Below are 27,840 nucleotides of genomic sequence, written 5' to 3' on the forward strand. Positions count from 1 at the left end.
CTGTGGAAAAACAGATAGAGTTTATTGGACACGGTCGCTCGCGCGAGATCGTCGTTCCGGATCGGCGTTCGATCGCGGAAGGCAAATTAGCCGGCCCCATCACCGCGGCGCGGCGGCGAAATTCCGAAGAAGCGCAGGAAATACGCGGCACGTGAAATCATTTGGCTGCGCCGTGCGCGGAATTTTTAATCATTTCGAATTCGGCGCGCGCGGTATTTTAATGCGAAATGGCGTTTTGCGATGAAATCACGCGCATTGCACATTGCACATTGCATTCGCGATCTGCACGGGCTGTTGGTTCGCACACACGCGTAGTCGTCGTGCGCTCCCGCCGTGATCAGCGGAGCTCTCGACGCGAAAACACGCGACGCGCCGGGGAATTCCAATGTTACGCGTCGCCTCGAATCGAATTCGCGGCCGAGGTTCGCGCGCTCGTACTTGAAGAAATCCAGACGTCCGCGCTCGCGTGTAACGTTCAGGACGTTAGCGGGTCCGCCCACGTTCACCGTTCCCTGCACGATGATCACCACAGACACTCCGATCATCGCCAAGCCTTGTATAACGTCCGACAGGATCGCGGCCTTTAGACCTCCCTGGAAAGCAAAAACAAGTTGGAGCACATGTGTGTGTGTGTGTGTGTGTGTGTACGTATGGAGTTATTTTCGCGGCGAGTAGCGCGCGTCGAAAGTTATTAAACGGTCCGGGCATTGTGAAATAATTCATTCGGTTAATTTTAACGTTGCTAAACGATCGGATATATAGAAGAGCGAACCGCCACTGAAATTACGCCATTCCGCGAAAGAGAGAAAGAGAGGAAGGGGGCGTAAGCGCGCGTCGTTATATTCAGAATTATATAATAATGGTCCCATTATTCCGATAGTTAATATTAAAAGCCGTACTTGCGCTTTTTAATGCCTCTTTTATAATATATAGGGCTGTTTACTGTTACAGTCCCTTTGTCATTCATACGCTGCATCCAATTTGTGCGCCTGCTTAATTGTTCCGATTTCCCTCGGGAGACCAAGAGAGAGAGAGAGAGAGAGAGAGAGAGAGAGAGAGAGAGAGAGAGAGAAAGAGAAGGTTATAAATAATAATCGTCATTGAAACGTCGACTTCGTCGAAAGCCGCCGTTTTCGATTCATCCGAATTTATCACGTAGTTATCAGAGTTGTCACATAATCACCCAAACACACATCCTTTTCTGAAAATAATGAGCCTTCCGAAAATATCTCTCCTGCGGAATCACACTTATGTTTTTTATTTCTTCCCTCCTATCTCCCGTGGCTATCGAAAACTGATATGATTTTGGTCGAGACTCTCGGTATCGGCGGGAAGGAGTGCGGCTTTCGCGTTGCCGTTATTGTCGTGACTGATTGCGGGCAAACATTTTCGCGCAAAATACGAATGTCAAATCTCGTTGAACTGCGAATTAATGCAATCTGCCCTCTTCTCCGCGGGGAACCTCAGGACATGCAGTTGTTTAAAACAAATTATCGAGAAAGAGATAGAGAGAGAGAGAGAGAGAGAGAGATCGAGAGAGAGATCGAGAGAGAGAGAGAGAGAGAGAGAGAGAGAGAGAGAGAGAGAGAGAGAGAGAGAGAGAGCGTACGCATGATATTCTTTTTTATTTAAATCGATTAATCACCGTCGCGTCGTCGAGCGGCGAACGGACGATGTGCACACGGACGCATGTTTCATATCCAATGAAACGGTGCACACGTGCACACGGTACACGTGCCCCTTACCATAATTGTGAAAGCCACGGAAATGATCGTGATCCCCACGATGCTGGCCCAGTAGGGAAGCCCTATGACCGCTTTGAGCGCGACGCACGGGGTGAATACCGTGACCGCCAAGTTCAAGAGGCTCCGTATGACGTAAGAGAAGCTCGCCAGACATCTCACTAGCTTCGACTTGAACCTGGAGAATTTGCATAATTAGGAGTAGCTCTGAAACGGGAGAGATCCGGCGCGCGCGAGCAAACGGCGAATTGGTCGCGCGCTAATCGGACGCGATCATTACGGAGGACGCGTAGTCCGCCGCGATTCACGCCGACGGACGTCATTCGCCGGTCCAAGGTGTCATCGTTATTAAATATTAAATAATTACACCACTGTTTTAGATATTGATCGTCGCGACGCTTTTCACGTAACAAGTGTGCATGCATATGCACGTATATGTACTAGCGAAAGAGGAATTTATTTATTTATTCATAGACAAAGAAAAAAGATTGGTGAGATCAACATGTCAATGAATGAGTCACGAACGAGGCTGGTTGAAGGAAACAAGTTTTGCTTCTTATGAACAAGATTCGATTTCAAGAAGCGAAAATTCCGTCTCTCTCCCGATCCATACGCGTCTGGTTCGCTGATCGTTCACTCGTTAATTCGACCGATCTTCTTTCTCCGTGCGTGGACAAATGGACAGTGATAAAGGTGGCTTAACGCGTGCGCGCGCGCGCGCGCGCGAGCGAACGAAGCCGCGAAATTACCTCATGTCGAGATATTGGTAGACCGACGTGACGCCGAGATTGTAGTAAACGGGCACGAAGATGAAGCAGACGATGGGATACGCCAGCAGCATACCGTACAGCGTCTCCCACATGGCGCTGCCACGATAATACAGTTCCGAGGGATAACCGAGGAAGGACCGGACGCCGAGCGTGCCCCGCGCGATCGACAGCATCATCGCGCCCATTGACACGGTGCCGGTGGCGAACACGTAGTTTGCTTTAGTCTCCTTTTTCTTCGTCCGGAAGTTCCCCCATAGCGGTATCACAAAAGAAATCGCGATGAAGCCGATGAACACCAGATAGTCCACCACCATCGTCGTGGTATGGCTCGTCATCTCGAATACGACAATTTACTGTTGTCCCCGCGTTTTTTCTCTTTCTTCTTCTTCTTCTTCTTCTTCTCTCTCTCTCTCTTTCTCTCTCCCTCTTTTCTTGCTGCCTTAGCTTGTCCGCCGCACGCACTTTCCGCGAAGTGTATGTGATGAGCCGCTGCTGGCGTTGCCTGCGTGCAAAGATCGCGAGAGGGTGATGAGTTTAATCGTGAGGGTGATTCGTATCGCGGCGTATACACACTCGATATACTCGAGATATTCCTCCTCTTCTGTCTATCTCTGTCTCTCTTTTTCGATTAACGGCGCGCGCTGCGGAGGAGAACGCTTGTGAATCGTCGTCGTTGTGGGCGATTGTTTCGGTCGAAACTGGCACGTGTGTTCATCCGTGAGTACACGAAGAGTTTACCTCTTCCTTCCTACCCCCCCCTCTCTCTCTCTCTCTCTCTCTCTCTCCGTCTCTCTTTTTCTCCCTCTTCCACTTACGCAGAGTTCTGTCCGGATTTTTCTCCGACCGCCGCACGCTCATGAGAAGCTCGCTCTCGAAGGGAGCTTCGCTACGAAGCTGCAGTCAACGCTTGGCTGCGAGACAACGGCACGAGAGGTGTAATAATAAGCTATCGGTAACGCTCACTACGGTAACGCGACGAGAGCTTATATCGCCGGGCTGCGCGTGTGTCGTGTACGTGTACGCGGAGGCGGGTGGACGCGCGCGCGCGCGCGCACGCTCTCTCGCTCGCTCGCTCGCACGGATCTTTCTCGTTATGCAATTTCGCGGGACGACACTAATGTGACTCAATACGATCAATGCGGCGCTATCGGAGCTGCGGCTCGTATTGACTACCAACGTCGTGAAACAGTTGACGTTATTATGCTAACGACCCGTTACGATGGATAGAGCGAGAGAGAGAGAGAGAGAGAGAGAGAGAGAGAGAGGAAGAGACAGAGACGAGGAAGAGATATCGAAGAGGGAACTACTGGAGTGCAGGAGGTGGGGGGTGCGACCGACTCCCGGGGTGGGAGTCTAAAAGAACATTGTGGCTTCTTCTTATCTTCCGTCGCTATTGTTTATCGGCGTCATTTACCGGCACGAGCGAGAGTGCTTTTCGTAAGCTCTTTTCATTGAATTTATATCCTAGCTACACGGCCAAGGCACCTGTCTCTCCTCTTGTCTTAGGGAGCGTAATTGCCTCGAAGTGATCTGTTGTTGCGCGAATTTACGCAACAAGCCACGAGCACGATGCTGCACAAATTTGTGATGGTGCTCTCCTCGTTATATACATACTATGTATACATATTTATATTTATATTTATATTTATATATATATATATATTACATATATATATATATATGTGTGTATGTGTGTATGTGTATGTGCACACGATCGTGGAAGCTAAAGGAGCACCCGCGTGGGTGTAATTTGTTCTTTCATGAGTATTCACACTCCCGCAACTTTGCAAATAAATTGTCGGAGCATTGTTATCTCTTTAGCTTACTTCGCTTTCAAACATTGCAATTAGCGTGATGCGTCTCTGAATGTCTGAATGTAGACACGATAATTCCATCACGCGTTAAGTTCCTTTGAACGTTTTAACGCTACTTTGAGACACGTGTACACGAGAGAAAGAGAAAGAGAGCGTGGGAGACAGAGGAAGAGAGATCGAGATCTCTCCGCGAATGGTTAACATTCTTTTTTTCGCGAGACTTGTTACCGGCACGATCGGAATTAATTGGTACGCCGTGTCGCGCGTGATTGATTTACGGGCTTGTCGTCGCTTATTCCCGGTAAATAAATCGACGAAACTGACGTGTCGCGGGGGATATTCTGGATTCGGAAACGCGGCAGAGAGTGAAAGAATCGGCGGAATACGGTACAGCGATTCGTTGGCCAGCGCTCGACGATTGACGAGGAATCGTATCGTGCATCGTATCGTATCGTGTACTACTCATATTTTTCATGTATTTCATGTCTGTCTACAAAGTCTGTAATTACTGTATAATTACGTGTCTATTGGCGCGACATTCTTTAAATTAAAAAAAAACAATGATAGTTCTAGTAGCATTTTTCATAGTTCTAGAGTTCCTGATAGAAAATAAAAAGAGTACCGCATTTTTAATACCAAAAAGTAGCAAATGAAAAATTGTGCTAACTTCGCGAATCTAGTACGACGCTTCCTTCCCTAATCTTTAAGAAATCAATAAATATCTCTGCTTTTAAGAAGAGTTCCCGTTAGTTCCAATCGAGTTCCATCTCTGTATGTAATTAAAATATAAAACATTTCAATAATTACGTTATTTACATAAACAACGTATATTGTACCTAGCACGGCACTCGGAGAAAAAGTGTCGTGCTGATCATTTCTAGCATATTTTTCAATATACCGACAGTATCATTTTTAGGCAGAGTTCCAGTGGCTATCTATCTATTTTTAAATGACTTTTTAATTTTCGGACTTAGCCCAACACTATATACGTCATAATTAACCAAAACAGCGGATACAAGGATACAAGTTTGAAAATTTTCGATATCAAGGTTGATGATTTCCTACAATATATCTTCTTGTTTCGTCGAGACGAGAAAAAATGACTTTATCAAATCAGTCTCGAAAGAATTTGACATAAAAATGATCGTAGTTGTTAGAACTCATGTAGAACTGTCGATAAATGATATATCGAAAAATGCGCTAGAAATGATCAGCACGACACTTTTTCTCTTGCTAAAAGCAGTGATATTTATTAATTTCTTATAGATTAGAGGACGAAGTGTCGTGCTAGATTCGCTTAATCATGCATGTTAATGATTTTTTATGACGCATGATTATGACGCAGAGATATAATTTGCCGACCCCGTAATTCCGCACAGATCATATTGCAATCAATAACACAATGGAACGATATTTTCATATCAATATATTATTAACTCGCGCCGTTTATAGTAGTAAGATAGATTTAAAGATAGATACCTTTCGGTTGATTACTGAATGCACTTTGTTGTTGGTGCGTCAAGCATTTTCGAAAGTGCATACGAGCACGATAATGCTTACGCGTTTATAGCGGAACGCTCGTATTCCATATCGTGCCTATGCGTCATTTTTAAAGTGCATACGAGCACGATAATGCTTACGCTCGTAACTTCTTAATGGAGACATGCCAATGATACAGTTATCGTGCCTCTTGTGAAGTTTCTTGAGTGAAGTTTATGTTGATCAGGTAGTTTGAAAGGTTTCCAAATGTTTTCGAAAAAACTTATTTCTTTCTTATAGCGCAATGCTTTACTGCTTTACCGATAATTCGCCTTTATTACTATTTAAATAATCTAAAAATGTCATGGTTCTTCCTACTGTACAAGTTACGACTTATTATTGCAAACTTATCGTATGTTCAAGCGGAAGAGATAGAAACAGTTTTTTTGTAACTTTTGAAGTATATTCTAATCTTTTTTACGCAGTTATATAAAAATATGCATCTTACGCGCAACAAATAAATGCGCTTTAGTCATTTTTCACAAGTATTCGATAAGTTTTTCAAGTTTATTTATAGACTGAAGGTCACAAAATAATTCCTGGATTATCTGACTAGACTAAGACATAATGAGTGCATTCTTTGATAATAAAGTATCGTGTAAATAGGGAAATATTTTTTCAACTCAGCACTAGAGATGTGCGAAACAAGAATTTTTATGTCGAATCGAATTGAATCGAATCTCATTTTTTTCATTCGAATTCGAATCGAATCGAATCTATGAAATTTCATTCGAATTCGAGTCAAATCGAATGAAATCGAATCGAATCATTAAAAAATTCAACATGACTATTAAACATGCAAATAATGATGGGAGATTTTAATATGAAAGGGAACATTGATATTGTAATATCATCTTAAAATAAAATATATATTTAAATATTAAAGTAATTTATAATTAAGTTATTAATCATAAGTTAAGTTAATTAATTACAAGGGTTAAGGGTTCAAACGTACAGGCTCAGATGGCCCGTTTTGTAGGTGACGCGCGCAAACGCTAATATGATTCGGATTCGAATCACAGGGATTTGGATTCGAATCGAATCGAATTACGTTAGATTCGATTCGATTCGAATTCGAATAGTTCGCACATCTCTACTCAGCACTCAAGGCTCCAAGTATCTGGACAACATAATTTCCGAAATATTTGACGAAGTGATTTCTTAAATAAGTAGGAAAACGATCTAAAAATAGACATTCTTCCTTTCGTTGGCCAAACGAAAGTGAGACAGAGAGAGGGAGAGAGAGAGAGAGAGAGAGAGAGAGAGAGAGAGAGAGAGAGAGAGAGAGAGAGAGAGAGAGAGAGTAGAGTTTGTTGTTTTATTCATTCATTTGTTTGTTTAGAAGGAGAAGGGAAGGGAAGGAGAGAAAAAGAAATTGTATTATTCTCTCATTAACACAGATACAAGAAGCATGTGATTACGCGTCACATGACGCCAATCTCGTTTCATCACGCGCTTTTCATTCGCACTCGAGCACGAGACAGCATTGCGTGCTCCCCCGCTACTTAATACCAATTTAAGCAACACTTACGACACGACGAATGAAAAGATGAGCTTCATAAATTTCGAAGCGGCAGAGTAACCGTAGTAATAATAAACGAGCATTTCGATCTCCGCGGACTCGTCGGCGGCATCGCGCACCCAATGAGGATATTTTAACGATGCAATTAACAATAAACCGTGCATGTAACTGTATACGACGAGCCCCTGGTGGCACGGCTGTTTAACGATACGTATGGGCACAACATGGAACGCGCGAGCGTTCCGCTATAAACGGCGCGAGTTAATAATATATTGATATGAAAATATCGTTCCATTGTGTTACTGATTGCAATATGATCTGTGCGGAATGACGGACTCGGCAAATTATATCTCTGCCACACCGTATGCGTGCGCAATGAAATTCCTGGATCGCCAGGAACCTGGCCGATACCTCTCGAAGTGTCGTGTAACGCGGACGACACGTATCGTTTGCGTCGAACAGTTTGACGGTGGTCGCGCGTTTATGATCGCGAACTTTCCCCCGGTTGTCTTGAGACGCGCGCGCGCGTCTCATGGCGTTCATGGCGACCCGTAAAATCCCGCGTACTTTATAAAGAGCGGTTAATACGGGAATTTCCTTGGACACTCGCAAAGGATACTCGCTCGTGTGTGAACTAACCGAAGTATGATCGGATCGTCCATGCTTTCCCAGGAAATACCAAAATTGTGACGCGCGCGCTCATGTTTGGTGGTGGACACACAGGCGGTGAACAAGAAGGAGTGCGAAGAAGCGCGCTAAGGTACATTTTTTTTTACTCATTCGCCAACTCGGGTAAAACTGTTCAATTAAGAAATATTGATCAGCTTTAGTAATGAATGGATACCGGGGTTTGGTGAGACTTAATAATCCGGCTCTCTCTCTCTCTCTCTCTCTCATTAACATTCTCTCACCGTCTCTGCTTCTTTCGAGATGTCACACAAACGGCAGAATTCGGAACGTATCGTTCAACAAGAAATTTTTTCACTTATTCACAAACATACAAACATCCCATATTTTTCCCGAAATTAACGCCGACATGTAATCGGCGAAACGCCAACGATCGATAGCGTTGGGGAAGAGAGCGTGGCAGAAGGGGCCGAAGGCCGGGGGAGACCGAGGTTTTCCGTCGGGACGAAAATCGATTCCCGCTTCCTCTTTAACGCGGCATCCAACCTGCGGTAACTGTTTCTCCGAGGAGTATAAACGGACACGCTCTGTATTCGTGTGCATATACACACAGCACGGGGCGAATGACAACTGAGCCTTATGAAAGCAACAGCGAGCGCGTCTTTGACGTGGCAACCGAACAATGCTCCGCTGTCGTTCGCGAGACGGCGAGCTGTCGCAAAGATTCGTAAAATCGCGAGATGGCGAGTGGAGCAGATGAGAGGGGGGGGAGGGGCGCAGGGGAGACCGTCGAATCGCACCCTCTTCTCCCTCGGCGTTCCTTCGCGCGGCAACTCCTTTGCGACCGCGCCGCGCGTCAGGGACCACTTTCCATTTTCCCACCGTCCAACTTCATTCCTTATTCCGCGGTAACGCCACGATCCGCTCGGTCCGCGGGACAATGCTGTGTACACAATGCACATTTACGCGATATGCGTTTGGTGAGCAAAGCAACAACGACGAGACTCGGCCGGGTGGCATGCGCGTTAACGTGAGCGGCCAATGAAGTGCCAGCCTTGGTAGAGTTAACACAACCGAGAATCCATTGTATCGCACTTGGAAACAATGGATTCGCGATTCTCCCTTCTCTCTCTCTCTCTCTCTCTCTCTCTCTCTTTCTCTCCCTCCCTCCCCCTCTTTCTTTTTCTCTCTTTCTCTCTTTCTCCCTATCTGTCTCTGGTTCTCTGTTTCCTCCTTTCGCCCTGGCTCTGTTTTCCGTTCCGCATTTAGCTCGTTTTCCCGGCTGGCTTTTCCCCGGCGGTGTGACGGTTCCTTCTACGTCTGGGCCGCGTTTCTTTCCAGCGACGGCGAACCCGCGCTTTCGCCGCTGGCGCGTCGTCGCGACGTTTATTTTCGTTTCGCGCGGGCGAAACTCCCTCGCATCTCCTCCTCGTTACCACCTTTTCCCCATGCGATTTAACGCTCACGGGGAGAGGTCGGGCATTGTCGCGGATGAGACGCGCGCCACCCTTCTCTCCCCCTCCGTGCTTCGTACACGTGCAAGCGCCGGCTAGTCAAGCGCGAGAAACGCGCGGCTAAATGTGCCGTAAACGATGCAACGGACGAGCTTGCAGCCCGCTTGGGCGAGACGAGCTCCATTATTTCGTGACTTTCGGATCTCGGCTTGCCGGCTGAATATATTCCGTATAACCGCGTCGTGCTACGCGCCGTTCTAATAACGCACAGTCGGTTGATCAAAGATCGCCACGCTTTTTTCTATGATTCTTCCGGCGCATTCTCGTATCCAATAGGAAAATGAATCTCTCGACGATCGCTGTGACAGAACAAATTCTCTTCCATTGGATGCATTATGAGATTTATCGAAAAGAAGTGCCTCGCGACCTTCGGTCGGCCAATTCTGGTGGTACACGTCGTGTCCGTGAGAGAGGAAGATAAAGATAGATAGATGAATGCACTTGTTCTCTTGAGCTTTAAGACCTTGTCGTCTAAGAGCGCTCACAAGAAAGTAATTTAGAGAAGTCGCTGTGGTACTCGTCTTTAATTATTTTTACACACGGTGCAAGAGGCACAGAGAGAGAGAGAGAGAGAGAGAGAGAGAGAGAGAGAGAGAGAGAGAGAGAGAGAGAGAGAGAGAGAGAGATACGACTCGCAATTAATTCTCGGCAGATATCAGCGCCGATTCGACGAAATTGTTTTCTGCGTGCGATTCTTACGTAAGAGTTAATAACGTTCGGAATATTGCACGTGCAACTAATATCACAACGCGCGCCTTCTTCGTCGAAGCGGCTCGTAAACGGCCACCCGATGCCCAATGAAATCGCTCTTTTTACATTGTCGACGGCAAATCAATGGGTTTATTGCGGCGAGTCTGATGAGAGAGAATTATCCGTATTCCGATGATGAAATGTAATGACGGAATTAAGCGCAATAATAGCTTCCGGCGTGGCAATTATTTCGTGACTCAGCCGAGGGACTCGTTTGGCGTCGTCGGCATAAATAACGAAAAAATAAAGAGCATCGTCACAAGACTGGTCACGCGGACGCGCTTAAGTATTCCTCCGATGCAACAAACAACCGCGTCGTACAGCTCCGTCGGGGCGCGTAGCCGCCGTTCGACGTGTGTGTCTCGATTTATCTCTCTCTATTCCTCCCTCCCTCCCTCCCTCCTTTCCCTTTTTCTCTTCTCCTCGCTATATTATTTATCCGCGACGGTAAAAACCGTCGGCGGCGGGACGACAACATCGAGACTCGATGCGGATCTTAACTACCCGTCCACAGGATACGCGATTCCTCCTCTTGCCGGCCGGTAAGCGTAATAAATCACCGGACGTGATAAATCAAACGATAAAAATGCGAAAAGCGCGCGGAGCGCACGCTCGCGCTCGCCGAAATTGCGGCAACCTTCGCCGCTTTTTTTCTTCACGCGACTAGCCGGCTGACGCGATAGAGTTCGCGTGTCGCGGCGCAAACTAGAGTGAAACGTGTGTTGACGCTCGTCTCGCAAATCTCGTTTAATCCCGTATAATCGGTCTAACGTACCGCCCGAGGTCCCAGATACTTTCGACGAAAAGAAAAAGACGAGAAGAAAAAGACACAGGTCGGGAGAGAGGAGAGAAGAGGAGAAGAGAAGGACTTTAGCGCGATAACACAATTAGCGGAATATGTGACTGAGTGCACGAGCGGCGTTTAAATTCATGTATAAACGTTCCCGTTCTCTCTTCTCTCGCATGCTCGCGCAGCTGATAAATTGGTAGAGATCGACGGCCACTTCCCGAATCGTGATGATTAATCGCGTGCGCAAACAGTGCGGTGGCAGACTGTGAACTCCGAGACGGCGGCGCACACTGGTCCCCCAGGAGATACGTTGTTTCAAAAGTCTCTACAAATCACAAATCTCAATGAATCTTCAACTATTTTTTTTTTTTAAACGTTCATCAGTGAATTTGTAACAAATTACATGAGCTCGATTTTTTATCAGACATTCGAGAAATTGTTTGTCTAATCAAAAGTAAAAATTTCAACCAAATGATGAACAACCTTCCATGATACTGACTATTTCGGGCGATTTTCCGTGGTTGAACAGACTGTCGCAGAAAAATGCTTTTCCAAATGAAAAATCAAAATGGCGGACTAAGATGACGGACACAAAACATCGAAATTAGATAAATTTGCAAAAAAATATGTATACGGGGGTTTCTGGGATCGCTGAGAACGAATATGCACTTAGGAGAAACAATTACACATAACAATTATATTTTTCAATAAATTGTCGAAATTGTACAGTTTTGTTATTTGACGACATCTATCTGTTTAAATTATAAGCTGATTGAGGATAAAATAGTATACTACAGAAAATTATAAACAGAGAACGATTTATCAATACGGTAAGTGAGATTGATGGACCGATAGAACAATAATGCCCATGCTTAAATGAATGCTATGAATGCTACGAATCTCGTAAGTGTGCAAAAGAGAATATGGGTTAAAACATGAAGAAAGGGTACACAAATATTATTTTTCAAATTCTTTTAAACAATTATTGCTCGGACAAATTATTTGAAAAAGTTTGTTTTCAAATCTTGGTCCGCCATTTGGATCTTGCACGTTGGAGAAGCATTTTTCTGCGACAGTCTCGACTTCAACTATGGAAAATTTCTCGAAATAGTATCATGGAAGGGGTTGTTTATCATTTGGTTGAAACTTTTATTTTTGATTAGACAAACAATTTCGCGAATGTCTAATCGAAAATCGAGCTCGTGTAATTTGTTTACAAATTCACTGATGAACGTTTAAAAAAAGAATAGTTAAAGATTCATTGAAATTTGAGGTATGTAGAGACTTTTGAAACAACGTATCTCCCGGGGGGGGGGCAGGGGACCAGTGTGCGGCGGCGGCGGCGGGTAGCTCACGCTCGCTCGAAATTACTCGTTTCCTTGACCGCGTTTATTCGATCCAGCATTGAGTAGAATCGCGACCAGCCACCGATAGAAGCAGCGCGTGATACGACATGCTGACGAATCTGGAAAATTTTCCATCGACTTATCGCGCGTTTTTCAGGGCCCATCCTCGGCTAACGACGGCTGTCACGTGCGTCAGCGTGCGCGGACCAGATGCGTTCGTTTCTTCGCGGTGTCGGCATCGGCAAAACTGAGCGCTCGCTCGCTCGCTTCGAGTAAGAAAACGCCGGCGATAAATCATGACCCGACTCGCGGCGCGAGAGGGAGGGAGAGGGGCTCTTTCCATGTACGTCGCGCGAAACAAGTTTTTAAGTAACGAGAGTTACAACGCCAGATGCGCTTCGTATTTTCCAAACAGGCGCCAGGTATCGTTATTCTCCTCATGCAGCCTCGCGCAACCTCGCGCGGGTCGCGTTGATCGTGCGGGCCGTGTTAGTTGCCGATTAACGTGCTCGCCAGCGGGGATTACCCGGGGAATCCTCCCCGCAGACCACACCGTGTGTTTCCCTTTTTTTTTACGTGATCACGTAAAACAGGCTTAGCTTTGGGGGACTTTTGGTGGGAAAAGCAAGAGAAGCTTTTTTTTCTCTTGTTTTCGACGCAACACGGGGTGCTGCTCGATTCATGGATATTTTTACTCCGTAAGACATTTTGCAATACTACAGTGGCAGGCAAAAAATGCTTGGACGTACCGCATTACGTCAGTATTCAGCGTTCCATTAACAAAAGGAGAGACTAAACACTTCGATGGTAAACAAGCTGTGATAATGAGGCTATATTTTCGCAACTCTTGCCGAAACTTTCCTACACGGTTCGAGAAACTTACAGATGATTAATTCGGATAGTCGGAATATTAATTAGGGGATGGGGAAAGAGTCGCGTCGATGTTTGTTCAGCTGGCTAAGGCGGCACGGTGCTTCACACGATTCGAAAATTTGGAAAAGGCGAGACTCTTTCGTTGTGTCACGCGAATGTGACGCGAAGCAAGAAAAACCCGAAGAAGCGCGGCAAAACAGCGAGCGATGTGATGTTAAGAGGAGGGCGGGGTGGCCTGCGGCGATAAAGCAATCGTGAGTGCGAGATGGCATTCATTCAGCCATCAGATGTTGTCGTACGTCTGAATCGCCACGATCGTCGGCGCCGGGACGTTAATCATCGCGCGGACTTTCAGCGGGAGCACGTGCGTTACGACTTCCGCGAATCGCGACGCGCCAAAGCACGCTCGGGGCCGATTTGCTAATTGAATCATTCGCCGCCGCTCGTCGCTCGCTCGTCGCTCGCTCGTCGCTCACCCGGACGTTCCGAATTCGCGATCTCGCGATTAGCAGGAAACTCGCGAGCGAGGGACGAAGATGTAAACGCGTCGACGGGGATCTCCCTCGGAGAAGCTCACAGTACCGACGAGCTCACCGTGAAAATGCCCTCGTAAAAATATATTCTCTTTGATTAAGGCCAGGGATAAATGCGTTAGGGGGTGAATTGAACGGCTGATAATTGCCGGGCTGAGACCGATCGCACGCTTCCGGATAACACGATCGTTTCGCTTCCGTGAGCCGCGTACGAAGAGGAGAGGAGAGAGGGAGAACTCTTCTTCGCGGCCGAATACCCGGTTATCGTCGCAACGAACATTAGCCACGACGGGCCAAAGCGTGCCGAGAATTTTTTCCCCCGACGGCGACGACGAGGGCGCGCGGGCGGGCGGGCGGATTTGCAGTGGCGACACGTTTTAACGCAATGCTCTCGCTAACTCGCCGAGCAACGAGCGAGTTTTCCTACGCCATTATCTCTGTCCTTCCGCCTCGAAGAAGGCTCTTCCCCGTGTTGCCCGCTACTTTAGATTTTATCGATTTGATCGAATTTATCGCGGTGCGAGAGCGCGACCGCCTGCCTCCGCGCTCGAGAGGAAGAGAGGGAGGAGGGTGAGGATGAGAGAGAAAATACACACACATGGGGGCGCGAGCGAGAAATGTGTACATACAACGCAAGAGATGCGTAGTCGGTCGGCCATTAGCCTAATTTACCCGGTGTTTGGCTCGCGCGGATTTAAATCATGCCGCGCTTCCTCGTATGTATATATATATATATTATATATATATATATATATATATTCTCATATCCGTTGCCGCTTGCGTCGGGGATTTATCGCTACATTTAGACGCATATTCCACGCACGTCCGCGGATAATCAGAGTTTATCAAAGTTTTGAGCAACGCGATATATATCTATATATATATATATATATTGCGTTTTTCGAAACTGATATATACAGAGTGTCCCAAAAGTAACGGACCACCCTAATAACTCTTCAGTATTGTAGTTTCAAGGAAAATGATCTGAATCAAAGTTGTAGGGATTTAAATGAGCTACCTTATGATGACCTTAACTTTGATTTCGACCTCTATTTTCAAGGTCATTTGAAGGTCAACTTGCGTTTTTTAAATAGGAACCCTTATTTTTTATTACATTGTTTTTTTCTACTAGTTAATTTGAACAACTTTTGTCTAAAACATTTCTTTATTTGTCTAATATTTTTTGAGATATTTGAAGAAAACTTGATCACTTTTCCAATATTTAACTTACTTATATCTCGTTAACTATTTGTCGGAAGAAAAAGTGGTACTAGACTTTCTTGCTTTATTTAGTCTCAAGAATATATTGTTACAATAGCGCCTTGACTTTTGTTAACTTACTGATTTTTGGAAATTTCAAAATCATCCAATTAACAAAAATCAGGGCGCTATTGTAACAATATATTCTTGAGACTAAATAAAGCAAGTAAATCTAGTACAACTTTTTTTTCCGACAAATAGTTAGCGAGATATCATAAGTTAAATATTGAAAAAGTTATCAAGTTTTCCTCAAATATCTAAAAAAATATTAGATAAATAAAAAGATGTTTTAGACAAAAGTTGTTCCAATTAGCTAGTAGAAAGAAACAGTATAATAAAAAATAAATAATTCCTATTTAAAAAACGCAAGTTGACCTTCAAATGACCTTGAAAATAGAGGTTAAGGTCGAAGTTAAGGTCATCATAAGGTAGCTCACTTAAATCCCTACAACTTTTATTCAAATCATTTTCCTTGAAACTTCAATACTGAAGAGTTATTAGAGTGGTCCGTTACTTTTGGGACACCCTATATATATATATATATATAGGAATATATATATATAAATATATATGCGTGTGTGCGTATATATATATATTTATATATACACACACACACGCATATTTAAGATAGATTATATTATTGCTCACGATCGCGACTCGTATATTTCGTGTTTACAGTGCCGGCTAAACTGGTTAGGCAAAAGTCTACGACAAGGAAAAAGTTTTGAGCAATGTCACGTGGAATAACACGTTTAACTGCTCGTCTACTCTTTCTCTCGTGCTACCGAGATATCTTCTGTATAATATATTCTTTTCTCTCGAATGTTTTCTATTCGTTCGAATCTATAAATCTGTTGACTTATTGCTTCCAGTCGCTCGATAATCTCCGTCCTCCTTCGCTTTCTCTCTCTCTCTCTCTCTCTCTCTCTCTCTCTCTCTCATTTCTCTTTCTCTGTATCTTTCTCTTCTTTGCGCGTCACGATGCGAAAACTTCGAACCTCTGCAGCGGAATACTAGTTGTAAGATTTGGCAGGGCTACGTGGCAACGGTCCCGCAGCTACCATAAAATTAATGTCCGCTTTTAGTCGCTTCCAGTCACATAAACACGCGAGACTAAATATTTCACGATCCACCTGATTCTCTCTCCTCTCTTCCTCGAACAAACTCATCCCCCGCCGATTCCTGTTATTTCTCCCGGGTGTTCCCGGGTTACGATGTAGTCGTCGCCGATTACTCGCGTCCATAAATCCGGATTCGGCCGAGATGTTAACGAGGAAAGATACGATTTACAAGCCCGACCGCGTCCAATCTACATGAGTTTATTTATTACAGCCAATAACGCTAAACGTATCGGGATTCGCGTCGTCCCCGCGGAAAATCGTCCGGGAAATCTATCATGCGAGAAAATTATGACTCACTCACCCTTTCCTCTCTCTTTCGCTCGCTCTCGTTCTCCCTCCCTCCCTCTCTCTCTCTCTCTCTCTCTCTCTCTCTCTCTCTCTCTTTCTCTCTTTTTTTCTTTCTCTCTCTCTCTCTCTCTCTCTCTCTCTCTCTCTCTCTCTCTCTCGTCTTTGAGCGCGCGTGTATGCAACCGCAATACGGAAGACTTAGCGGAGGGCGAGATTGGAGTGCGACGAGTCGATAAAAGCCACAGACTCTTCTCGGTGGACGCACTCTTCAGAAAACAGTTCCGACTGGTTACTCGTTACTCACATGGCGACGGCACTTGAGCGAGTGGAGACTTTGAGTCTCGTCTACGAATATGTACGCAATTGCGGCGTCTCGGGAGAGAACGTCGCTCGCCCGACGCTCTTTCGATTTCGCGGCGCCCTTCGACCCTAGATCCGCGGCTCGAGCGAATCGGCTCGACTCGTGTTTTTTCGATCTTTCCTCCAACTTGAGTCCTCGAACTTTGGATCTTCGTCCCTCGGTTTACTATACGCAAACGAGCGAATTAGCATACACTCATCCTCGTCATCGTGCCGATATTCACGTCGACGCTCGTTTGTCTTCCTTCGATTTATCTCACTCTCTTTCTCTGCCTGTTTTTCTCTATCTTCCTCTCTCTCTCTCTCTCTCTCTCTCTCTCTCTCTCTCTCTCTCTCTCTCACACACATTTCCGGTCTCTCGCTCGTCCAAACTAATGGAATAGCCGATAATATTGCGTGCTATTTACGAAACAAGCTACAAACAACGTTATGACGTCCGCGGTACCTCCGAAAATGAGTAGTACTCCATTCTCGTTCATCACGCTCATTAGCGATATTATAAAATTTTCGTTCGGTAATTTATTTGTTGCCGCGTGACGATGTATGCGCGACAAACTTAATGGCAGTAATATACCATAATTAATTGCTCGGAGGCAGTCATCAAGAAAGTATCACGTTGGGTGCAGAGGTTATCACTTTTTCTCCCTCTCTCTCTCTCTCTCTCTCTCTCTCTCTCTCTCTCTCTCTCTCTCTCTCTCTCTCTCTCTCTCTCTCTCTGTCCTTCTCGGAAGAGAGCGGCATTTCTGGAAAAATATTACGTCGGTGAATATATCTAATTGCGAGTGCCGGCAATCTGCGTGTATATTTTGTGTCACCACTCGGCACGTAAGTGGTCTGTTAAATTCACAGAAATAATATGCCGTCGGTAATTACGTGCGCGCGATATCGTGTTCATGACTCGCGCGAATGCGGACGCACGGCAAGGTTTGCTCCAGCATTTAATTGATCTTTGCCGCGAAGGAGAGAGGGGGCAGAGGAGAAAGAGAGGGAGAGCTGGCAGAGAGGAACAGAGTGTCGTTCGCGATTTTTGTTCGCTTTGGCGTGCAAGGAAACGCGACATACGACGACACATATACATACGCGCAAGTGCGGCGAAAGAAGCTTTGGCTTTCGAGGATTTCGATCTCCTCAATATCGCGGCGAGACACACAGTCCTGAGATAAGCTGTGATCGGTTTTCAAAATGTACGCTTTGAAGCGGGGCTCTTCTCTATAGTTTTCGGCGTTCCAATTCGAGAGAGAGAGAGAGAGAGAGACAGACAGAGAGAGAGAGAGAGAGAGAGAGAGCGGCTTGATTGCCAGAGAGACGTAGTGACGCGCGCGTCGCATCGATACATTTCACAGAGCCGTTGCGGCAGGTGCATTCAACAAGCGCGTGCCTGCAGCTTGCAGAAATGCCCGAATCCACGCGAATGAAACATTCTTATGCGATATTTATTATCAATGACGTGCGTGCGCGCGAGCGTCGATCACGTGCTCGTTAGCAATAAATACGCGTTGATGTCGGATTAGTCGGAACGTCGCGCGCGCAACTTGCGAATGATAATCTGTAAACGTAGCCGTTATCATTATCATTCTCATTGTACGCATACGTCAGCGGGATGCGCCCCTTTCCCCGTAATTTATCAAGTCACGCGAAAAATGGGTTGGTAATTGAGTTGATGCATCTCCGATACAATTGATTCGTCGGTCTAAGGCTCGTGTCAGTAATTGTCACTTGATATTTGCTCCACGTGGGACACTCAGGCCCGATTTGAGAGTTGGATTTGCGTTTTGAGTCATTTGCATTAATTTGTAATAATTATACACGCGACATTACAGATTATACAATTTTACAAACGCGCTATTACATTCGTAACATGTGAGCGTATAATGTATGATAAAATATGCGTAAAATATGATATTCGAAAGCATGAGGTTTCGCGATTCAGTTGAGAAAGCCGCATTCGAGTGCAGATTGAAATCTGAGTGTCTCACGTGAGGCAATTTTTACTATTAGTGAAGCAAGTAGCGACTATTAATACGAGCCTATGGCGATTAGAGACGGAGTCGATCCGATCTTATCTACTCATTGATAGCCTCATTGATGCATTTTTGCCTTCGCTGAAAAGGATGACATCATTAGCTGTCGAGCTCGACTCGCGATAGAACCTGTCGTTCTATCGCGAGTCTCCTCGACCTGACAAACAAGCGATTCGCGAGGAGGATTTTCTGCGCACGCGCGCGCGCGAAAGCAGCATGCGGAAAAGGACGCTATGTATGCTAATGTTCCGTTGAAAACTTGGGGAAATAATAATGGTGTAGAAGCTGAAAATAGACCCCACGCGTATGCGCGCGCGCGTGATGAACGACGCGCGCTCGACTCGTAGTGATAATCGTTCATTAACAATTTAAAACGACTCCCGGCTGTGTTTATCACGCGGAGCATGCAAATGTCCGCGGCTGAATAGCGAAGATGCTACTTCCGTTTGTATGTAAAATCGCGGCGTGATTCGGAACGTGACTCACCTGCCTGGCCGCGCGCAATACGTAATAGCGACACGGCAGGTGTGATTTCGCGCTCTTCGCGTTGCGATTCTCCGGACATAATCGCATGATTGATAACACGTCACGGCAGTGCTCGCGATCTGAGCCATCGTGCTGTGCCGGCGATATCTAATCGTCGTCGAACAGCCGAAAAGTGTTCGACTGCGGTCGCGTGACTTGCCGAAAGAGCCCTTCGACTTTTGTGTTCTCTTTGTCCCTCCTTCCACCGGTGTAATGCGGCAAAATAATTGCATCGATCGATTCAAGCACGAGTAACGAAAGGGTCGGGAAAAGGCTGAAAATAATTGGAATTTTCCTCGGTCAATTTAAATTTTGTTGAAATATCAAGTTTGGGTTAATTTAATTAGATACAGAGAGAGAGAGAGAGAGAGAGAGATGCCTCTCTCCGAGTATTTAAATCCCGTCAATTTCAACGAAACAAATGGTATTTCAAACGCGAGAGCGCACGTTGCAGCGAAATTTCTCCAACTGTAAGGCCATAAATTATTCTCGAGTCTCTCTCTCTCTCTCTCTCTCTCTCTCTTCAAAATCCCATGTTTCGCCACGAGTTGCCTTCCACCGATACGTTCGTTCCATTCCGCTCGGTCTCATTTTCCGCGCTCACGAGTGCAAAACACGATGTGCTTCGTTGTTACACACTCACGTTTGTTCTTTTTGCCCAGTCGTTCGCGAGGAATGATCGAAAAACGACACAGCCGCACACGACTCACCGGGAATATTCGTGTTTGCAGACTGCTTGATGTAACGTCCGAAGGTTGATCATTGACCACGATTGCGCCTCCGATGTTTCCTCGTGCGTGTCGCGTCGTCCTCGTACGGTTGATACGACAGCGGTCGTAGTCGCGAAACTTGCATGAATTTGTGCACATGCGTATTCGCGCGATCGCGCTTGCGAATTTCCAACGGGTGAAAAAAGAGCGTCAACTTTATTTCGTCGCTCGCGATGACAGCCGGGGGAGAAATATTTACGAGAGATTGCGTCGTAATGAGATCGTGCGCACGCACAGATGTGCGATCCGATCCGAGCGGTAAACGCGATCTTTCTCGGCCGCTCGCTATGATAATAATTCCACGATTTCGCGCGTGCGAAATTTTATCGTGTACCAACAGCGCCAGCGTCAGCGACAGCGACAGCCGAGATTTCGGCTCTTGATTTCGGCTGAAAATGTCGTTATCTGTGACGCGCATTCGGCGAAAGATTTCATAGATAATGCAATTTGTTGCGTGACACCAGGCGAGACTTTTATTATACAATAACACAGATCTGATTTCGATTTGAAATTCGAATTGACGGTTTAATTGGCAGATTTTGCTAAATTAAACCAACCAGAAGATAATCACGCGCGTGGAAGATAATCGTCTACGTGACGTCGATTTGGCCGGCACGATACGCGCTCCTCTCGTAATGATGACGATAAACACTCGACCAGCTGATCTAAACCGAACGACCGCAATCTCGATATATCGAGCACAATTACTGCAATGTATATAATTGTATCACAAAATCAAATACAACGCGTATCACAGCGCTATATATAAAATTATGTGTTATGATGGGAAATGATACGCGCGCGCGTGCGATAATTCGATTCGCCCGGCAAACAGGAGTGCAAAGGCTGCACGTGTTCGTTAAGCTCCGTCGCCGCGTCGCGGGAGTGTGTGGGAAAGTGTCGGTGGAAAATTACGCTTGTGGCGGGAAACTTTCCTAGATTGACATAATTTGGTGAATTACGTTGGAGGATCCTGAATACGCGTCTAATTTATCTACGCGGTAAACGTGCGAGAGCGAGACAACGATGGACTTATTGAATGAATAATGTCCGCGTGAACGCTGATAATGCGCCGGCTGATAAACCGGCGTGCTCGTCACCGCTAAACAAGGAGATAAAAGAGGCAAGCAGCGGCGCGCTATGGAGAAGAACGGAGACAGCGGACGACGAGAGAAATAAAGCGGACCAGATTTCGGATCGGAATTGGTCGTGCACGCGTCGCGCGTAAACGTCCGTTTACGCAAGACCCCGATCGCTGTTTTCTTCTGCACGTTGAATTTCAGCAAATGTGTCATCACATAGAAACGCGTTTTAGAAACCGGTTGTAGTCCGTTGTACGTGACGTCGCCGCCGTCTTGATGATTCCTTTCGTTAGAAATCATTGCATCGTTTTACTGCGCCACTCATTACCCGCGCTGCTACGTCAGTATATATACTTGTTTACATCCAATCAACGGCAAGAATCGATCCTGACTGTATCGATCGTGGATCATTTTCATTGTTACGTCTCCCCATTTATCATATCGTGACGCGCACTAACGACCAGTTTAATTAGCATTTTAAATTTTCCTTCCCCTCTACTCCGCTGTTTCCTTCTTTTTATAGTATCACATTATAGTCGATACCAGCGTCTGTAAAGAATCACCGGCGGTCACGAGCGCGCGGGAAAAGAACGCGTTCGGCGATGCGGAAGCAGACGTCCGGCCAATATCTCAAGTCGATTTCGTTTCTTCTCTGCGAGACAGTATTTATAATCGCGCAACGCGCATAAAAATAGCGTTATTTCCCGCGCGTCAGCGATCTGTCGATGCAACTCCGTCCGATCGGGGACGAAGAGGTCAAATAATGTCATTTTATCGCTCTGTCAACGGCGATAACTCGAATGTCGGACTCGCTCGTGCGACTCGCGATCGAGCCGCGGCAGAGTAAACTTTCCGAAATTTTACGCGCGTACGCGATAAGGAGAAGGGCGCGGCTTGCGACCTGCGGACCATGTCGACATTCCGGCGACGGGTTTACATGGTGCTGGCGGCGGCGAAGTAAATTCGGTATTAGTAACTGGTTTGCGAAGCAAGTTTCTCGCCGCGCGCACTTCGTCGGATCTAAACTCAGCCTGACTAGAGTTGACTGGAACTAGACTAGCGCCAAACTTGGTAATCTACGATCGAATCATCGGCTCTCTCGATGTGGGTGCGTCGGTGTTAAATTTAGGGTTTAGCGCGATTCCGGTCGGAACTTTCGCTTCGCGGCGGCTCGAGCGGTGCCCTTTAATCTCCTCCGAGAAGACGAGGACGAAAGGGCAAAAGGAGCAGGCAGGCAGAAGGCGAGAGAGAGAGAGAGAGAGAGAGACGGAGAGAATAATCATCGCGAGGTATTCCCGGTCATTGCATTTCAGTATAGCCCGCACCCGCTGGAGACGCCTTGAAAATTTCGCTCGAGGCATTTTTCTGCATTACAGCTCTTTCAGCGGTAAATCGAGCGGATTGATAAAAATGGGGTGGGGGCCTCTGTAATGGGCAGGGAGGGAGGACGACCGCCCTCCCGCGAGTGTAACGGGGCGATGTACGTAAGGAAGTGGAATGAAACTGCGGGTGCGATACCTTGCCGGCGCTAACAATCATTACGTCGCTATGAGAGGCCATTAGAGGCACCGCGCTGTGATCTGTCATTCATTCTCATTCTCTCGCTCTTCTTTCTTTACGTGTCTGTCTCGCTTCTTCGCGGCTCGTTTCGGAATCGAGACGAGTTGGCCGGCCGTTCTATCGCGACTGTATCGCGATATTTTGTGTGTCTTCGCGCAACTTCTCATAAAGCGGAACGATCTGCCTCCCAACAGAAGTCGCCTTACGTAACTCGGCTCGGCCGAGTAGCGTCCACTTGACCTTTCCTTCCCTCTCTCTTTCGTTTTCCTTTTTCTTTTTCATACTTTCTCTCTCTCTCTCTCTCTCTCTCTCTCTCTCTCTCTATCGCGATATTGGAGATTATACAAAATCCACTGGTGTGCCTTGAAGCACTTTACTCTTTCGATTAATATGTTAATTTGATCCCCGCATTAGATTATTTAAGCGTTTCGCGTCTTCAAGGAGATATATTCGAATTGTACGTGAGACAGAGAGAGAGAGAGAGAGAGAGAGAGAGAGAGAGAGAGAGAGAGAGAGAGGGAGAGAGAGAGAGAGAGAGAGACAAAGAGAACAATAATCAAAGTGAAGAACTCTGTGCGTTTGCGGATTAGTTTGTTTATTTACAAACGAAACAGATAATAATGGATGACCCTTAATAGATCTCTGCAACTTTGATCGCCGTGGTGTGTGTAATCGCTTGCGACTACAATATCGTTGCGACTCGTTAATTTACGTATAAAGCGCAACCAATGACGCGCAAGCAATTAAATACGTAGTCCATACATTTAGAGTGCTAACGAATATATGCATCACGAATTGCATTTATTTACTGCATTTTGGTGATTTAAACTTCAGTTGAGTGTGGAAATGATCAGCGGGAATCGTGTTAACACTAGAGCTATCAAATTATTTTTACCGGAGCAATTGAAATGACAGGTTTCCGAGAAAAATATATTACGCGGGAATATTTATTTATCTGTGTGATTCAGCGTTTATTAAAACATGATATGTGAACATGATATGTATGATATAAATATATATGAAAGATATGTGTAAAAATATAATTTATCGTTCCATCCAAAATATAAAATGCAACGCTATATAAATCTGATTAATTTTCACAAAAAAAATTACAGTGCGGTTGTTTTCTTCCCGTTTGATATTTCTAATATTAACGGTCGATAGATCGTCTCACGCACGAGACGTTTCCCTTTTCCCACGATCGGATATTTCTTATTTTCGCATTATCGTTTTTCGCGATTCTCTGACTGTGAAGCTCGCAACGAGATACGTCAGCCGGACGAATCGCTCGTCGATTTAGCAACGAGCCTTTAAGGAATCTCGTTTTCGCTCGCTCGCTCATTTTATTCGACGCTAGAAACGCGTTTGTCTATGCAAATTCACACGACTTGGAGCTGGAGTTTGTATTCATAAATAAACCCTTTTGAATAGAGACCGTGTTGTCACGGTTACGACGCCGCCGTCGCCGTCGCCGTCGCCGTCGCCGCCGTAAGTCTTATATCGTGGATCTTAATACTTCGAAAAGCGATACAGCGGATACTTATTTTTCCCTTCCCTATAAATAATTTCAAATAGCCGTGGTATCGCGCCTTGCGCTATGTATAAATATAGTCGCGCGTTTCTCTACGTAAATATTATTTACGTTCGGTGGACTATTAATAACAACGTTCCACGATGGCGGATTTATACGTCCTACGGCTCCTTAGAATTCTATTTCTCGGCGTCTCTAACTCGGATCGTTCGTTTCCTGCTTTTTCGATAATATGACATTCTCATGTCAGCGATTGCCTCCCATCTCTTTCGTCTCCTCTGCTCCCTTCCCCATCTCAACCTCTCTCCCGTCTCAGCTTTCTTTTTCTCTGTCGTTTGGAAATTTCCTTTGGAAAAGTAATTTGCCCGTCATTTCTTTAATATTTGCTCCAAGATTTTAAATTCTGCGAGAGTCTTGGCTTTTTCTTTTTCCTCGGTTTTTTTTTCCAAATTGAACATTCTCTCTCTCTCTCTCTCTCTCTCTCTCTGTGTGTGTCAGCTGCGGGAGAGAGAGAACGAGAGGGAGGATGGGGAGAGCGAAAATTGCGCGAAGAAAATTGAAGAACCAAAGTTTCAATGCCGGGGAGTCTTGCGCGTGCACACACGTAGACACGCGCGTGCGCCCCATTAAGCGACGCAATTGTTACGAAAATGCATACAGCGAGTAATTTCGAAGTCTCGTCACGTGTAACATTATGACGTAAATTAGCAAGTTTGCGGCGAAACACGTAAGTTCAGTGTATACCGATCTAATCTACAAAGCAGCTACGATGTAATTGCGTCATCTACTCATGAAGCGTCGACCGTCGTTATTCGTCAAATTACGCTACGCGCACGTTATATAAATAGTCGAAGTTTCAACTCTTGGCGGCGGAGTTCGCAGAAGAAACGTGTTGAGCGTAATGACGGCCGTGCGTGATTGGTCGATTTCAACGTGCAATGCATCTGTTTAATAGTCACATAATTGCGGACGCCAGAGATTGCCATCTGCGAAAATATCGCCGGTTACCCCTGCCTTTGCCTCCCCTCCCTCCGCCGCTCTTTCGGCGGGAATATATATATATATATAATATATATATATATATATAAAGAATTAATATATATATTAGAATTAGAATATATATATAAAGAATTACTTGTAAATTATTCGAAGAAAAAAAAATATATATATATAATATATATATATATAATATATATATATTATATATATATATATATTTTTTTTTTCGAATAATTTACAAGTAATTCTTTATCGCGCACACGCGTGTGTGCCGATTTCTGTATCATTTGCATAAATTACATTTGCAAAATATGCCGTGCGCACTTCCGATTGTACGATGCGCATTTGATTGTACGCTTTGAACCGCCGCGCGGTAAATCCTCGCGCGATATCCGCCGGATCGGAAGGATAAATATTTAATCGGCGGCATTATAATCGGATATTCGTGGGTGTATGGAGCGACATTGTAACGATACGCGCGATTTTACGTAATCGTTACGATTAATTGGCGTTAGGTTCGTCGGTCCGGTAACGAGTAATTGAGCGATCGGCGCGATAAGTCGGCTGTAAGTCGGCTCTTTTTGTCCGCGAATGTTCAAACGCCGAGAGGAATATCGCGTGTTATTGTATTTGTATGTGCGTGCGTGTGGCTTCCCGCCGCGCATTTCCGCGTAGTATAGAGCGCTGGTTTTTCCAAATTACATCTTTGCGCGAAGATCGCTCGTGGATATAAGCGGGATAAATTGTCACAAGGTACGAAGTGTTTATTATCTTTCTGTTATATAAATTTTTCCCCGTTTGCGCGCACACACACACACACACACACACACACACACACATACACCCGCCGGTAATATATGCCGGCTCATTAATTAACGCGAGCACCGCCGCCGGCTGGGTTTCTCGGAACGGCGCACAATTAAGTAAGTGCATGACCACACGTTTCTTTTCCGCGGATATATTTTTTTTTCTTTTCCCGCCGGGATCCCACCGTCGACTCCTCCCCTCTGCCCTCTCTCTTTCCTCATTCCCCTTCGCCGGGGACTCCTCGCGTGAGTTCCGCGGCTCGACGACGTTACATGAGTCACACACCGTGATTGACGTGTTCATGAAAGTCAATCGATCGCGCGCAGTATCGGAGAGCCGTAACGCGAACATATTGTACCGTCGTTGAATAACGGAACACGAGAGCGAGCGAGCGAGCGAGAGAGAGAGAGAGAGAGAGAGAGAGAGAGAGAGAGAGAGAGAGAGAGAGAGAGAGAGAGAGAGAGAGAGAGAGAGAGAGAGAGAGAGAGAGAGAGAGAGAGAGAGAGAGAGGTAAGTATTGCGCCAGACTTTCCACTAACACAAAGTGTTCGTCCCGTTTGGCGCTGTTTAACGATTTACATTTCGTCCGGAGAATCGATCGCCGTTTCGCTCGGCTGACGTGCATGCTCCATCGGTCTGTATACTGCAGATTGATTTCGTGAAAAAAAAAAGCACGAGAGAGAGAGAGAGAGAGAGAGGAGGAGGGGAGGAGGGAGAGGGAAAATGGAAAATTAACAATTAGCTGTTACAGAGAACGGTTTTCGCAGTTGTGGTTCTAATCTTGCGAGCCGTGTCCCTTGAAATATCTCGTATACCGCGTGACTCTGCCATCTGCTCGCGCAGAGATATTACAACGCTCCGCGACCTCACGCTGAATCGAGATTACACGAGGACACTCGCGCGTGTCCTTCGCGGCGATTCAGCATTCGCTCTATTATCTTCTCCATTACGAATCCGCGTGCATTCGTATATTGCCGTTGTTGTCCGTCCGTCTCTTTCCTCTTAGCCGCGAGGGGACGTGGGAGGAGGAGGAGGAGGGAGCGGAAACTGCTTTATTCGAGGATAATAGGGAAAGGTTTTCTCAGTATCCTGAAGGGAGATATCAAAGATAGAATACGAAGCGTAACGTTGGCGAGAACGCGTCTCGTTAGACGAAAAAATCTCAATCTTATTTCCCTTGCGTCTTTTCTTTTCTCATTTTCTTCTCCGACGTGACGTAAGGAATTAATAAAACGACATGTACGCGCGGAGATGTTGGCGCTTCCACGGCGGGGAGGGAGGGAACAGAGGTGGGGAATATTCGCGCGGCTCAAAGTGTTGCAGTGAGTTCGCGCTTGAAATATTGGCGATGCAGTCGGATTTCGAGTGCGCGAAGTCCGAAAATAGAAGACCTTTCTATTCATTTGCGCCGCAAGCGGAGACCTTTCCATTCGACTTGGCTCGCGACTTGCTCCCCCCCCCCCCCACTACCCGCGGCCCGTCGCTAATTTTAGGAGAACAGATGTGTTTTGCATGCGACAGGTAGCTCGCAGCAGCGAATAATTTGTCCACTCGGTTCACCTCCACGCCCGGTTCGTGTTAACTGGCCATTACGGCAGTTCCAAATAACGTATACTCTCACCTGACAGATACTTGTCAAGCCCATACAAATACCTCATCGCGCGAACGGAACGGCATATTGGATGTCTGTTGTAGC

The 27,840-nt window shown here is 45.9% G+C and overlaps 1 protein-coding gene across 1 annotated transcript in view; it reads right to left on the bottom strand.

The window, feature by feature from the left end:
- LOC109503573 (sodium-coupled monocarboxylate transporter 2) overlaps nucleotides 1-27,840 on the bottom strand; it is a 45,531-nt gene that overhangs the window by 8,237 nt on the left and 9,454 nt on the right. Inside the window, exons 2-4 of the mRNA XM_011153550.3 lie at nucleotides 2,492-3,210; nucleotides 1,746-1,920; nucleotides 439-593 (exon numbers count right to left, since the gene is read on the bottom strand). Of these exons, the coding sequence (XP_011151852.1) occupies nucleotides 439-593; nucleotides 1,746-1,920; nucleotides 2,492-2,847 (686 nt within the window). The 5' untranslated portion in view covers nucleotides 2,848-3,210. The remainder of the gene's footprint in view (nucleotides 1-438; nucleotides 594-1,745; nucleotides 1,921-2,491; nucleotides 3,211-27,840) is intronic.

Source organism: Harpegnathos saltator, unplaced genomic scaffold (genome assembly GCF_003227715.2).
Source record: "Harpegnathos saltator strain DR-91 unplaced genomic scaffold, Hsal_v8.6 scaffold168, whole genome shotgun sequence".
In the NCBI taxonomy this organism is placed as follows: domain Eukaryota; kingdom Metazoa; phylum Arthropoda; class Insecta; order Hymenoptera; family Formicidae; genus Harpegnathos; species Harpegnathos saltator.